The sequence below is a fragment of the Oryx dammah genome, unplaced genomic scaffold (assembly GCF_014754425.2).
Source record: "Oryx dammah isolate SB20612 unplaced genomic scaffold, SCBI_Odam_1.1 HiC_scaffold_10, whole genome shotgun sequence".
Classification (NCBI taxonomy): domain Eukaryota; kingdom Metazoa; phylum Chordata; class Mammalia; order Artiodactyla; family Bovidae; genus Oryx; species Oryx dammah.
In genome coordinates this window covers 72063699-72079016 of record NW_024070194.1, presented here as the reverse complement: position 1 = coordinate 72079016, position 15318 = coordinate 72063699, and the positions used below count along the sequence as shown (strand labels likewise).

Here is a 15318-nt window from a genome sequence, read left to right as displayed (position 1 = left end):
CAATCTCCATCCTCACGACTTTGCATCTCATTAGGTACCGACAGATGAGACCTCTGACGTCAGGCAACTCTGCAGAGGGGCCCAAAGGAAGACTGCTTTGGGAGGATGAGGAAGGGAGACAAGATTGGTGCTTCTCCAGTGGGAGAAACAGGCACCAGGGTAGCTGGTGCACTGAGCCTCAGGCAGGGCCTGGGGTGACTGGACAGAGACAGGAGTCTCCTCTGCTCTGGGCAACTCCCTGGCACTTAGATGCCAGGCTACAGGTGGCAAGGCTGTGACCAGACAGGATAATGGTTGGCCAGCCTTCTCCCCTTCATGCGTCCAGTCCCAGGTTAGGTGCTGGGGACTCCTGGGGCCTGAGGCCCAGCTGCAGGCAAGAGGGAGCGTGGATAATTTCCCACCTCTTCTAAGGCCGTCTGGAGGGGTGAACACTGCACACCCCAGGCCTGAACCTCTTGGTTCAGAAACCTGCTAGAAACCCCACTGCAAGCCAGTTGGCTTCTTGCTGTATGTACTTCTGTAAAACAGACTCAATAACTGCAGAAACCATCCTGGTAGGAGGAGGGTCAGGCTTCCCAGGTGGCGCTAGTTGTAAAGAACCCACTTGCCAATGCTAGTGCAACCCGCTTGCCAATGCAGGAGGTGTGAGAGATGCGAGTTCCATCCTTGTGTCAGGAAGATCCCCTGGAGGAGGGCACAACAGCCCAGTCTAGTATTCTTGCCTGGAGAATGCCATGGACAGAGGAGCCTGGAGGGCTACAGTCCATAGGATTGCACAGAGTCAGACATGACTGCAGCGAGTCGGCACACATGCACAGGAGGTGGGTCAGAGCCCAGCGCTGGCCGCTGCTCAGCACTCTTAGGCCAGCTGAGTTTGTTCCTTCAGCCTGGCTCACTAGGCCCAGAGCAGGGTCCCCAGTGATCCCTCCCTCCTTTCTGCAGGGAGCAGGTGGAGCAGATGGCCAGGGAGCGAGATAAGGCAAGGCAAGACCTGGAGAAAGCTGAGCAGAGGAACCTGGAGTTTGTGAAGGAGACGGACGACCTGCACTCCGCCCTGGAGCAGCTCGCGGAGGAGAAGGTCAGGTGGGTCCTGCTGGGGTCCTGGGCCAGGGCGGATGGTGGACGCAGGCTGCTGCCAGCTGAGGCCCTGCTGTCTCACCTGAGCCCACAGCAGGGAGCCCGCAGACCAGGCATCACCCATGCAGCGGGCTGAGCGGACTCCCGCAGAGTCAGCCCGGCTGGTGGCGGACAGAAAAGAAGAAAGCATTTCTGACCTTTATGAAAGCCTTTCCCTCTCTCTCGATGTGTCACCTGCCTCCCTGCGGTTCTTTGCTGTGGCCGCGTTTGGCTCCATCCCAGATAGGGGAGGTGCCAGGTCCCATGGGGTGCACATGGGGCTCATAGGGCTCCCTGCTGGGGGGCAGCATCCCACTCCAGTGTTCTTGCCTGGAGAATCCCAGGGACGGGGGAGCCTGGTGGGCTACCGTCTATGGGGTCGCACAGAGTCGGACACGACTGAAGTGACTTAGCAGCAGCAGCCTGGTTGACCTGATTCTCCTGACCACCCTGAAAGGACTTGGTGGATTTCTCTCTGAGTCAGAGAACCAGAGACTCATCTCCATCCAAGAATCTGGTTGTGGGACACAAGGCCTCAAGGGCCATGTGAATGTTTGGATTTTGCTCCATGAGTAACAAACACTGTGTCATTGGTACATTTTTAGAAATAGCGTTTGCAGTTGTGTTAGGTTACTCTAACAGAAAAGTATTAAGGGATACATGTTCGTTGTAGAAAACGTAGAAAATACACACACAAGGAAAAATAAAAGCAAACATTTCACGTCCACAGAGATTGTCGCTCCTGACCTTTTCCACGCGTCCCTTGCTTCTTCCTGTGCACGTGGTCGCTTTCAGAGAGGTGTCATTGCTGTAATGTTGCATATCCCTTCCTGAGCTCCCGTCATGAGGCTCTGCCGTATGTTACTGCACCTTTCCCCTTTCAAGAGGGGAGTGATATGACCAAGTTTGTAAAACTTGCCCCAAGATCTGCAGGCTCTTAGGTTAATCACACTCATCAGACTGTTTCCCTGAGTGACAGCTGCCCTTGTGCCCCAAAGCTCTGTGGTGAGTCTCAGGGGCGCCGAGCCAATCATTTCTGGTTTCAACCACAGTCAATTGATTGTGGACCCAGCCAGGTGCTGCCGAAATAAGAGTTTCCACTCAGCTTCACTCTAGATATCCTGGGTTTGAGAATCCTGTTAAGCAGCTGTTTTAGTGATGTTGTTCAGTCGCTCAGTTATGTCCGACTCTTTGCGACCCCATGGACTGCAGGACACAAGGATTCCCTGTCCTCCACCATCTCCCGGAGCCTGCTCAGACTCACGTCCATGAGTCAGTGATGCCATCCAACCATCTCATCCTCTGTCGTCCTCTTCTCCTCCTGCCTTCAGTCTTTCCCAGCATCAGGGTCTTTTCCAATGAGTCAGTCTTTGCATCAGGTGGCCAAAGTACTGGAGTTTCAGCTTCAGCATCAGTCCTTCCAATGAATATTCAGGACTAATTTCCTTTATGATGGTTTGATCTCCTTGCAGTCCAAGGGACTCTGAAGAGTCGTCTCCAACACCACAGTTCAAAAGCATCAATTCTTCGGTGCTCAGCTTTCTTTATGGTCCAAAATCACATCCATGCCTTGCTACTGGAAAAAACATAGCTTTGACTAGATGGACCTTTGTCGGCAAAGTGATATCTCTGCTTTTTAATATGCTGTCTAAGTTGGTCATAGTTTTTCTTACAAGGATCAAGCATCATTTAATTTCATGGCTGCAATCACCATCTGCAGTGATTTTGGAGCCCAAGAAAATAAAGTCTATCACTGTTTCCATTGTTGCCCTATCTGTTTGCCATGAAGTGATGGGACCAGATGCCATGATTTTAGTTTTCTGAATGTTGAGTTTTAAGCCAGCTTTTTCACTGTCCTCTTTCACTTTCATCAAGAGCCTCTTTAGTTTTTCTTCACTTTCTGCCTTAAGGGTGGTTATCATCCACATATCTGAGGTTATTGATACTTCTCCCGGCAATCTTGATTCCAGCTTGTGCTTCATCCAGCCTGGCATTTCACATGATGTGCTCTGCATATAAGTTAGACAAGCAGGGTGACAATATACTGCGTTCCCGGGGTCCAGCCCCAGTGGATCCAGGGTAATTCGAAGTGGGGACGGCGTGGTGAGGAAAAACTTATTTATTTAGAAATATAAAAGGGAGATTAGCAAAGAATAGTGTAGTAGGAAATTTTAGTGGAGAAAAGAGGCTGAATCACTTGGTTTATGGGGAAAGCTAATAAAGCCTCAGGACAAGAGATTTGCACCATCTACGTTAGGCCCCCGGCACCCGTTCGAATAGCGGAGGGTGCCCTGCCTTGGGCTCCCTCTCTCATGGATCTTGGAAGCCTGGTCAAGTAAGTAGACATGGCGAGCCTCCCCGCTCCAGAGGGGAATTCAGCCTGAAAAGGAGAGGGAGGAAGAGATAGAGAGACACGGGGGGAGCCAGATTTCCAAGAAACTAGTTCGAGAGACTAGTCCGAGAAACTGGTCCATCCTTTATTGTTCAGAAGGCTTTTTATACTTTTGATTGTACATAGAGATCAGTGGATAATACAAAGTTATGCAGTGTCAGCAGCCCTGACTTATCGAGACCAGGCTTTCTCTCTGCATACCTAGTTGTATACATAAGTCTTAGGTGATTTACATCATCTTCCGGCCAGAAGGCCAATTAGCATTTTACAGCCCTTTTCTGATAAGGGTAATAATGTTATTTTTCCCAAAGTCTGGTGCCACTCTCAGAAAGCACTAAATAAAGTTACATTCTTACATAGCAAGGATACAGCAATTTATAACAAGGGAAAAGGAGTACAGTGATTTATAATAGAGAAAATTAATTAACTCAAAAGTCTGTATTGCTAACATCAAAACTACTACATTCCTATTTCTGCATCCCGTTTACATTGATTAATATCCTCCCAGGTGCCTAAAAGATAAAGGATATGGAGGCCTGGCGGCAAACATTAACTCAACAAACTCTTCACGAAACTTAATTCTTAACTCTAAAAGGCTCTATATCTTTAAGATGTTTTGAGCTTCGTGCCTCTCACGGTTGGGGGCTGTAAACAATCCACAAATTGTAAAAGTCCAGGCAGACCTTTAATCCAAGACATTCTTTTTATATGCAGGAGACTGTTAACTGGAGCCCTAAGTTAATTCCTTTTAGAGGCAGAAGAGTGGAAAGCACAGTACAATAAGGCAGGCAGACTCTGGTTTTGGGGGGTAGATGTTCAGGAAAACCCAGGGAGAACCCCTGAAGCCTGACTCGTCTTGCCCATCAGGCCTCTCCGCATGACCTTGTCGTGGGTGGGATCTCCCGTGCTGGCTCCTGGCACTGTGTTGACGTACTCCTTTCCCAACTGTAAACCAGTCTGTTGTACTCTGTCTAGTTATCACTTTTGCTTCTTGACCTGCATTCAAATTTCACAGGAGGCAGGTAAGGTGTTCTGACATTCCCATCTCTTTAAGAATCTTGCACAGTTTGTTGTGGTCTACACAGTCAGAGGCTTTAGTGTAGTCAATGAAGCAGGAGTTTGTTTTTTGTGGAATTCTCTAGATTTTTCTGTGACCCAGTGGCTTTTGGCAATTTGATCTCTGGTTCCTCTGCCTTTTCTAAATCCAGCTTATACATCTGGAATTTCTTGGTTCACATACTGTTGAAGCCTAGCTTGAATTATTTTGAGCATTACTTTGCTAGCAGGTGAACTGAATGCAGTTGTGTGGTTGTTTGAACATTCTTTGGGATTGGAAAAAAGGAAAATAAAATCTGTCAGTGCTTCCACTTTTTCTCTTTCTATTTGCCATGAAGTGATGGGGCTGGATGCTGTGATCTTAGATTTTTGAATGTTGAGTTTCAAGCCAACTTTTTCGCTCTCCTCTTTCACCCTCATCAAGAGGCTCTTTAGTTCCTCTTTGCTTTCTGCCATTAGAGTGGTATCATCTGTATATCTGAGATTGTTGACATTTCTCCTGGCATTTTGCATGATGTACTCTCTATTTAAGTTAAATAAGCAAGGTGACAATATACAGCCTTGATGTACTCCTTTCCCAATTTTGAACTAGTCCATTGTTCCATGTCCAGTTCTGTTGCTTCTTGACCCACATACAGGTTTCTCAGGAGGCGGGTAGGTGGTCTGATATTCCTATCTCTTGGAGAATATTCCACAGTTTATTGTGATCCACATAGTCAAAGACTTTAATGTAGACAATGAAACAGAAGTAGATGTTTTTCTGGACTTTCTTGCTTTTTCTATGATCCGGTGGATGTTGGCAATTTGATCTCTAGGTCCTCTGCTTTTTCTAAATCCAGTTTGTACATCTGGAAATTCTTGGTTTATGTACTATTGAAGCCTAGCTTGAAGAATTTTGAGCATTACCTTGCTAACGTGGAATAAGTGCAACTGTGCAGTAGTTTGAACATTCTTTGGCATTTCCTTTCTTTGGGATTGAAATGAAAACTGACCTTTTCCTGTCCTGTGGCCATTGCTGAGTTTTCCAGATTTGCTGGCATATTGAGTGCAGCACTTTAACAACATCATCTTTTAGGATTTTAAATAGCAAAGCTCCACTAGCTTTAGTGATAAAGCTAAGGTTTTGCACTGTTTACCCTGCTGATAGAAATGGTTATTGGAAAAATCACTGCAGAGTCTGAGGAGAAGGGCTCCGCCCCGCCCTCTGTCTGCCTCGGGATTCACTGTATGCTAGTTTTCCATTGCTTGTGGTGGAGGCTGACTTCTCTGCGTCTTTAGTCACCAAGGGCCCTGATGCTGCCTTTATTTACCGGTGCATGTTTTTGATGACATGGAGAAGGTTGAATGGCCAAGGGGTGCCAGAGACCCACCCAGAGGTCACCTGCCAGCTCACACCGTGGGCCAAGGGACCCACTGGCTCCCTTGTCTGTGTGGGGTCACCTCTGCCAGCCCCGAGGGGGCCAGTTCATGAGGCCTGCGCTGCCCCACAATACTGTAGCTCCCCCATCTATCAGGCGGGAACAAACGAGTCCCCAGTGCCGAGGCCAAGTGCGCTGACGGGAGACCCCGGGGAGGGAGAGGCCCAGATGGCGCCCCCCAGGAACCCATGCACCGTGTGCCCTGTGCCTTGCAGACGCCTGGAGCAGGGCTACCGGGGGAGGCTGAGCCTGCTGCGGTCCGAGGTGGAGGTGGAACGCGAGCGGTTCTGGGAGCAGGCCCGGCGGCAGAGGGCCGGGCTGGAGGAGGACCTGCGGCGCCTGCAGGCGGAGGAAACCGGCCTCCGCGAGAAGCTGACCCTGGCCCTGAAGGTAGGGGGTTCAGGGTGCTGCGCGGTGCCTCCTCAGAGCCCCCCACCCGAAAAGAGGGAGGCCACATTGCGCGGGGGTCCCTCCTCCACACCCACACCTTCCTGGGCCAGGACTGAACCCTCCCCGCGGCCCTGGGAGCTTGACGCTAAGGAACGTTTTCTGCAGCCACCTAGAGAGCCCATTTCTCAGCAGAAGCGGAAGCGTCCTGGCTTCTCTAGGAGAGACCCAGGCCTCCTCTGCAGCCGTATGGGCCACAGGATGGGGCCCCTGGGGCTCTCGCTCTCGGCTCTGGGTCGGCAGCTGCCGCCTTGGCTGCCTCCCTGGGACCAGAGCACTAGACGAAAGACAAAAGCGTCACCCGCCCCCAGCCCTGGCTGTGTGACCTGCTCGGGGGCACTTTTCCTGGCTGTGGAGAGCGTGCCTGACCTGCTCCCCGCCTACCTTTGCTTCCAGTGAGGTGGCCCCGGCCCCACCTCCTTCCTCTTCCCTGACTGTGGGTTCCTCCACACCTGCCCTGCTTCCCTCCCCCAGAGGAGAAGGCAGGCCTGCCTTCTGATTGTATCCTGTGTCTCCGGACACCGCCTTCCTTCAGGTGGACTCCTGGGCTGTTGCCGTGGAGCTTCAAATCCGTCCTTTCAAAGACAGCTCTGGAAGGGTTGTCACCGCCTTCACTCGTGCTGCTTATGACCTTCTTGAGAGCTCAGGTGGCCAGGAGAGCCTCCCCAGAGCTCCCGCTCCGGAGCCCTGCCTCTTGCTCCCTCCTCCATCCTGGCCTAACACTGACCTGTGTTTCGTAGGAAAATAGTCGATTGCAGAAGGAGATGATTGAAGTTGTGGAGAAGCTCTCAGACTCAGAGAAGCTAGTCCTGAAGCTGCAGAATGACCTGGAGTTTGTGTTGAAGAACCAGGCAAGTCCTGCTGAGTGTGAGTCCCCAGAGAAGCGCCTGTGGGTGCTGGTAAAGGGCGTCAGGGTCTTGATGGAGAACACACAGGAGACGGAATTGGGTTTTTCTGCTAAAATTCCACGTGCTGCTCAGTCACTCAGTCGTGTCTGAATCGCTGTGACCCCATGGGCTGTAGCCCGCCAGGCTCCTCAGTCCGTGGAATTTTCCAGGCGAGAGTACTGGAGTGGGTGCCATCTCCTGCTCCAGGGGACCTTCCTGATCCGGGGATTGAACCTGCGCCTCCTGCCCTCCTACGCTGGCAGGCGGGTTCTTCCGCGCTAGTGCTGCCTGGGAAGCCTAAGATTCTGTGATGGAGAGGAAATCATTAAGGCTACTTTGCCTGTATTTCCCTCCCCTTCAGGCAGTGCAGGGGTACAGGTTACACCCCAGTGATGCCCTGCATCTTGACCTCCCGGTGACGAGGCCTGGACCAGTCAGCAACTGCACAGACCCCAGTGCTGGCGTGAGGAGCGCTTAGAGACCTGGCCCTTTCCGTCACCTTGAGGGGAGGAGGGGAAGCAGGGAGGTGCAGGGTCCGTGCAAGGGGCCTCCCAGGTGGCCGAGGCAAGAAGGCAGCCCAGGGTCCAGGTGGGAGCATGACCACCTTCCTGAAATTCCGAACATCCTTCTGCCCTGAGACCTTGTAAACGAAGGGCGGGGAGGAAGAGGAGGGACAGGGGGTTGCGCCTGCAGATGCTGAGCGTACTGCGGCAGTACGAGGGGGTGGCAGCCCACCCTCTACCTGGCCTGAGGTCCTGGCCCTCATTTTCCTGCTTGCATCTGGCTTTCAGCTGGAGCCTCGGAGCACAGAACTCCTAGCCCAGGAAGAGCGATTCTCAGAGATCCTGAAGGAATACGAGCTTAAGTGCCGGGTAAGTGGCCCCCTGCCCGAGGGAACGTCGGGCGCTGTCTGCTCAGGACTGGGTGGCCCCTCCCACCTCCTGGCCTCCACGTGGGGGGTGGCCCAGCCCGGGTCCACAGGAGCATCCCTACATGAGCTGGGCGGGCGTAGCCTCTGAGGTGGGCTTCCTTCTTCAGTTGAGGTCTCCTGAGCCTCGTTTTTGTTTTTTCAAATTTTTTTGGCTGTGTTGCATGGCTTGTGGGGTCATAGTTTCCTGACCAGGGGTGGAACCCACACCCTCGGCAGTGAAAGCATGGAGTCCTCAATGCTGGACTGCTGGGGAGTTTCCCGAGCCTCATGTTCTACAAGGAGGTAGTTGGGACTTGGCCTGCCCAGCACCTGTGCCCGGCCCCCCACAGGCTGCTCACCCCAGTCCCAAGGCCCCCGTGTGTGTCCGGGGCCCGTGTAGGCCTTCATCTTGTTTCCTGTGGTTGAGTGTATGCATTTCCTGGGCCAAACCTACATGTGAGCCCACTCAGCTGGCGTTGCCACCATGCAGAGCAGGGTGCAGGTGGTGAACAGTCACTGCTGGGAAACAGATCACACTGTTACTCCCTCAAGACTGTCCTGGACTCCGGCAGATAAAACATGATTGTTTGGAGTCAAGGGTGTAGTATTCACTTGCTTCTTAATGGTTTCCCTCCCGATTAATGTAAGAACTGTCTCTCTGCACGTAATGCTTTGGCCACACCAGAGGATAAAGGTGAGCCCGTGCTGGTCTGCAGTGTGACGTGACCCCTGCCTCTTGCCTGCCACACCCCGAATCCCGGTGCCCCTGCAGTCCTGTGTATGGGTCACCTGTGTAGCCCTTCTCAGAGACCGAGTGGTGTGTGGGTTTTGTGGTTAACTTCCTGGGAGGAACTCTCCTTCCTGCTGTTTTCTCCCCCACTTTGAGCACCTATGACTAACCAGCAGTTAATACGTTGCTTTAGTGCACCTGAATTTTTTCATATAGGTGTAACCCCCTTTGTTTTTTTCAACATGACTGTCACCTAAATGTTGCTACTTATTTCACTTTTGATTCTTGAAGTTTTGGCAAAAAAATTTTTACATTTTGGGGCCACTTATTCAGAGATCTTCCCTCTTTTGCAGGGATATTTTTGGCTGTTTCAAACTAGCATTGAGAACGTTAAAAAAAAATTTTTTTTTAATAATTTCTAATACACGAAGTTGCAAATGTCTGGGCAGCCAGCCCCTCTGTGTGTGCTGACTCGGTGTGGCTGGCCCCCCTTCCTCTCCAGTGCTTTCCGAGCTGCTGTTGAAACCCCACCCTCTCCTGCTTTCTCGTTGAGCTCACCTCTCCTGTTAATGCTAACGTGAAGAGAAGCCTCAACGATTCCAGAGCCCTCAGACCTAGGGCTTCGCTGTGTGCAGTGGACTTGCTGCCTTTCCCAGCTCTCGGGGCAGCACCCTGTGACTGCCTTCAGCATCCACAGGCACCCCAAATTCACGTGCAACCCACACGAAAGCAGGCACATGGCTCCCCAGCCCTGCTGGCCGCACCCTGGATGGACAGGCTGGGACCCAGGACAGTGCATGTCATCCTTAGGCGCTTAGAACAGAGCAGTCTGCCTAGCATCATACCTTAAGGGCCTGTTTTCTGGCTCTGCTGAACTTGTGGAGCATTTATATGCTCTTACAGTAGCCTTTTGAGGGGCAGAAGGAACCACTGAAGGGGCAGGGCATTGGGTAGAAATGATTCTGTCGATGTTTCCTGCCATATCAGCGCTGCTCAGTGAAAATAGCAGTCACGTGTGTACTTCCAAGTTTTCCAGTGGTCACTTTAAAAAAGGTAAAAGGAAAAAAAAAGGTAAAAAGAAATGGTTGACGTTAATTTTAATAACATTTTATTTACTCCATTACTTTCACAATGTCATCATTTCAGCATGTGATCAATATAATCAAATTTTAAGTGAGCTATTTTGCATCCCTCTTTGGGAACCTGGTCTTTAAGATCATTGTAGTTTATGCTGCACACCTCGATCCAGACTGACCACGTCAGAGCTGCTCGGTGGCCTGTGTGGTGTCATTGTGGGGCAGGGTGCCGGGGCGCACACACCCGCCGCCCCAAGGGCCTCCCTGCAGCTCTCGTTCGTTTCCTGGCCCTGGGACAGAGGTGTTCTCTCTGGGGAGATTGCGTATTTGCTCAGGAGTTTCTGAAGGAGGTACAGTGAGCCTAGTAAACATGTGCTTCCTCTAAGATCAGCAGGGCCTGTCCGTTCTCCCACATGGCGTACAGTCGCCAGTTAGAGGCTCCTCCTCCCAGCGCGGGTGTGGACACAGGCCAGGCACTGGCCACCAGGGAGTTCAGAAAGAACTGACAAGACCTGCCTGGAGAGGAAACTCAGATTAAGAAATCAGAGAGGAGGGCCTGGCCTGGTGGCCCAGTGGTTAAGACTCCAGCCCCGATGCAGGGGGCACGGGTGTGATCCCTGGTTGGGGAACTAAGAGCCTGCAGGCCGCATGGTGCAGCCCCCCAAAAAGGAAAATTAGAGCGGGAGGTGGGGCCTTGAGTGTGCGCGTGGCATTGACCCCAGAGCCTGGGTCCCACGGGGAGGAGCTGGCTGGAAGCGGCATCGCATGTGGCGTCCTCCAGGTGGGGTGCCCACGGCCCACCCGAGGCGGGGGGAGGAGCACGTGGACCCACCGTCATGGGCGAGCGTGGCGCCCGGGCCGTGGGACCACCTGGGAGAGCGGACTGTGAACGCTGTCCTGCCAGGCCTGTGAAAGCCAGGAGATCAAGTGGGCTTGTTGAGTTATATTTCATTCTTTGGGTGGATAAATGATGCTTGTTACAAACGAGACCTTCCTCCTTTATTTTTCCCTCTGTGCTGTGCTGCTTGCAGGATCTTAGTTCCCTAACCAGGGAGCAAACCCACGTCCCCTGCAGGGAAAGCACTCAGTCCTAACCGCTGGACCTCCAGGAAGGTCCCAGAGGCCCTTCCTCTTAAGCCTCATGTCCCCCGAATCTCCCCTACCCCTTATGAGCATGCTCCCCCAACCTCTTGTGGTTTCAGGTGTTAAAAGGTCTCTGTATTTTCTCCATTTCTCACTTTCACTGCACCTTTTCCCCCCGGGTCCCTTCTGGGTATCCAGTGATGGAAGGTGGTGCCAGGCGTAAGATGTTGGGAAATGACTCCTGCTCTTTGTCACTCCCGGCGCAGTTCAGTGCCCCATCCTGGAAGTCGGGACCCTCTCTGCTGGGGCCTGAACTGTTCCCCCGGTGCCGGCCCCATGCCCTGCTCCTGGGCCTGGTGGCCGCAGTGGCTGGAGGAAGTGTCTGGCTCTGCCCACAGGACCTGCAGGACCGCAACGACGAGCTGCAGGCCGCCCTGGAAGGCCTGCAGGCACAGGCGGCCCCGAGTCGGCACGGCCGCCTGCCCCCAGGACACGGCCCAGCAGGTAGGAGCTGAGTGCTTGGAGGTGGTGGGTCCGCGAGCTCCTGCCCCGGGGGTGGGGCTGTGGGCCAGCCCGCTGTGCAGGGGGTCACAAGTCCTTCGGACCACTTGTGTGGGAGAAGGGTCCTATCTGAGGCGAGGGGTTTAGGCAACCCAGAGCCCCAAGGGAGATGGAGGAGGAGGAAGGTCCTACTGCTTGGACAGAGTAAGTGGTGAGGGTTATGATGACCTTGCTGTGACTTCAGGGCAGGCATGTCCCCTGTGAGCCTCCTAAGGCAGGGGGGATGGAAGGAGATGCCCCTGGGGAGGGTCAGCTGGGCAGGGGAAGCAGAGAGCAGGCTAGGGGTATGGGGGGCGGCCTGTGATGGCTGACGGGGCAGTCCATGTCAGCATTCCTCGGGGCCTCTGAGGGCAGCCGGGAGGGTCTTCTGTGCACCTGGCCTCTAAGGGAGGCCCTCACCTGCACCTGCAGCAGTGGCCTCTGCCGCCCCCTGAGCCACAGCCCTGCCGCCCTCAGCCAGGGGTGGTTGGCCTGTGGCTGCTGGCATCGCATGCCTCAATGAGTGTCAGGGGCCCGTGTGGCCACAGGGAAGGGGGTGATGGTCTTTATCTCTGGACGGGCCTGAGCTGCAAGGAGTGTGTGGCTCTGGTGTGGTGGCCAGATGGCTCTGGGTCGTAGCACCGGAGGAAGCCCCGAGCTTCGTGATGGCGCCGATGCAGCCAGAGCGCTCTCCCGGCTGGCTTTTCTCTTCCCCTCGCCCCCATCTAAGGAGAAGGGGTGGTCAAGACGGCAGTGCTGTGGTGCAGGGGTTACGTGGGTGGTGGAGGCCGGGCTGGCCATGCCTCCAATCGGGGCCACTCCTGACCCAGGCGGCAGCTTCCTGTTGTCAGGGCGATGGGATGCTCTCCTTCCTAAGATGCTTATCCCAAGTTCTCTCGGCCGATGTTGCTGAGTCTGTCCCTCTTTTTCATGGAAAACAATTCGGGAACTGCAAAGAGCAGGCGAGAGGTCAGGATGTGTCTGCTCCCTTCACTTTCCAGCCCATCAGCCGGCGTGGATGAAACCCCAGCAGTGGCCACACTCGCATTCTGACTCGAGCCTTGAGTGTGCCCCCTACCACGCATGGCATGGGGGACACCTGGGCCCAGGAGGGCTGGCCGTGCCGTGGGTCCAAAATCACTGCAGATGGTGACTGCAGCTATGAAATTAAAAGATGCTTGATCCCATGGTGTTCTGAGCAGAACATCTATGGACATGTCCTCTTATTTTCAGGCACCGTCACGTTCGTGGGTGATTCCGCCTCAGCGAGTATAGAAACAGAGATCATGTTGGAGCAGCTGAAGGAGCGTTACCAAGAACTCAAGATCCAGCTGGAGACCAAGGTCAGGGGACTGAGGGAGGCCACAGAGGTCGGGGAACTTGCTGCTGCTGAGATGCATCTGCGCACACGTCTGCCCATAGTGAGCGTGCTCAGGGGCACGGAGGTTTGCAGGGAATGTGCATGACCTTGACTTTCTGCCTCCACCCCCTTCGGAAGGAGGCAGGACAAAGGAATAGCTAATAATGAGGGGGAGCAGGGTCCCTCCCCTGTCTGGAGGCTGGTGCAGAGGCCAGACCTCCCTGTTTGCCCTGCGCTGGGAAGTCACAGCCCCTGGCTCTGTTGCAGCTGAAGCAGATTCTGGGAGCAGAATCTTGGTTCCTGTGATTGCCCTGCACCAGGGGCTCCCCAGGTGGTGCTAGTGGAAAAGAGGAGATATGTCGCCAATACAGGAGACATACGAGATGCGGGTTCGATCCCTGGGTCGGGAAGATCCCCTGGAGGAGAGCGTGGCAACCACTCCAGTCTTCTTACCTGGAGAATCCCATGGGCAAAGGAGCCTGGTGGGCTTCAGTCCACAGGGTCACACAGAGTCGGACACGACTGAAGCGACTTAGCACGCAGGGGCTCCTAGGCCACCCTGGCCAAGCCTGTCTTCTTGGGTGACTGTGTCTCTTGCTCTGTTACTCGATTGTGGTGGGTTTTGTGGAGGGATGGTGCCCACAGCTTGTCAGGTGTCACCATGGCCACGGGGTGGTCCTGCCCCTTGGTGCCTGCTGTGGCCAGGCCTTGTGGAGGTGTTGTTCCCTCCTGCCCTCCTCCTGTGGCTACCTGCCGGGCCGCCAGCCTCCCTTCTGCACCTGCGGGCCTCCCCCCAGGGCTGCAGTGGAGGTTACAGAAAGTGATGGAAGCAGGCGGCCACACAAGCCGTGGGGAGCCTTTCACGGGCCTCCGCAACCTGTTGAAGCTGGGCCACCTGCTGTTTGGGTTCTGCGCCCGGCAGCCTTGATTCATCAAGTGAATTGTATTTGGAGGCCCCCGGTCAACATCACTCATGCCTCCCTCCTTAGGTTAATGACCACGAGAGGGAAATGGAGGTGACGAAAAGGGCATTTGCAGAGGAGAGGAGGCAGCTGGAGCGGGCCTTCCAGCTCGAGGTTGGCGTGCTGCAGGGTCAGAAGGCCGAGCTGGCGACGCTGCAGGCGGAGTCGCAGGAGGTGGTCCGAGGCCTGCGGGAGCAGCTGCAGAGGAGGGCGGAGCTGGAGCGGGGCCACGCGGGACACCTGAGCCAGGAGAGAGCACGGCTGCAGGAGGCGCTCCAGAGGCTCAGGTCCGCCACCCCAGCCTTGAGGGATCTCAGGTCCAGGGTATTGCCGAGAACCCGGATTTGAAACTGAATTTGGGCAGATTGCTCAGAGTCACAAGTATGCATAACCTGAGTGGTGAGCCCTGAAAGAGCAGATTATTTTACACAGGTTCTGACTTTTCTTTCGGCCACATTGTCCGCATGGCATGAGAGAGCTTGGTTCCCTCACCAGGGATCGAACCTGTGCCCCTGTGGTGGACGCATGGAGTCTTCACCGCTGGACTGCCAGGGAAGTCCCAAAGAGTCTGACTTTAAAAACAGTCTGCTTCATCTGTCATCTCGTGGCTCCTGGGGAGGTGGATGAAAGGGCTAAATGCCCCCAAATAATGGGAAAGGCCTTTAGTTTGGGTTAGTGGAGTTCTGGAAAGAAACTGAGATTTGTGGGAAAAGGAGAGAAAAGGTTTATTTGGAAAATTGGAACATGATCTTCAGTGCTAGAGAAGAAGGGCCCACACGCCCATCCTCCGGGCCCTACCAGGGAGCTGGGGCTGGAGGCCTGAGAGGAGGCTAAAGATGAGGAGGCGGTCTGTGAGCCAGTGATGGAGCATCAGGTGTGCAGCCTGGCCCTCCTACCTGGCCCCCCTGGGGCCCAGGCCAGCACCCACTCCATCTCAGGAGCCCAGGCCTCTAGAAGGTCTTTTCCAGGAGCCTCCCAGCACCACCCAGGAGATGACCCGGGTGACTGCAGGCAGGCACAGCTGTGTGTTGTGGTTGACGCTCTCTACACAGTGTCTTTTGGCCCTGTGAGTGCCCACACAGCACTCCCGCAAGCTGCCCGCGTCCTGGAGACAGAGGCTTCGTGAGCTGTTGTGTCCCTTTCTGGGCAGAGGACATTGGCTCACCACACATGCAGGTGTGTCCAGCTGAGGTGCCAGCTCCTGCCCACAGGGTGACCATGGCATGTTGCTTCACAGGAAAACAGATCCCGTGGCATTTATGATAAGCCAAGGAGTAAATGTCAGTGCACCTCCCGGCTTGAGAAAGAAAATACTGGCATAGCCAGTGGCCCCAGGCTCTG

At 54.2% G+C, this 15318-nt stretch overlaps 1 protein-coding gene across 3 annotated transcripts in view; it reads left to right on the top strand.

Moving 5' to 3' along the window:
* NINL (ninein like) overlaps positions 1 to 15318 on the top strand; it is a 117570-nt gene that overhangs the window by 84005 nt on the left and 18247 nt on the right. For all 3 annotated transcript variants that reach the window (XM_040248268.1, XM_040248269.1, XM_040248270.1), the window contains 7 exons: positions 943 to 1083; positions 6198 to 6372; positions 7170 to 7280; positions 8108 to 8188; positions 11514 to 11619; positions 12889 to 12998; positions 14005 to 14264. In XM_040248268.1, coding sequence (XP_040104202.1) covers positions 943 to 1083; positions 6198 to 6372; positions 7170 to 7280; positions 8108 to 8188; positions 11514 to 11619; positions 12889 to 12998; positions 14005 to 14264 — 984 coding nt within the window. The remainder of the gene's footprint in view (positions 1 to 942; positions 1084 to 6197; positions 6373 to 7169; positions 7281 to 8107; positions 8189 to 11513; positions 11620 to 12888; positions 12999 to 14004; positions 14265 to 15318) is intronic.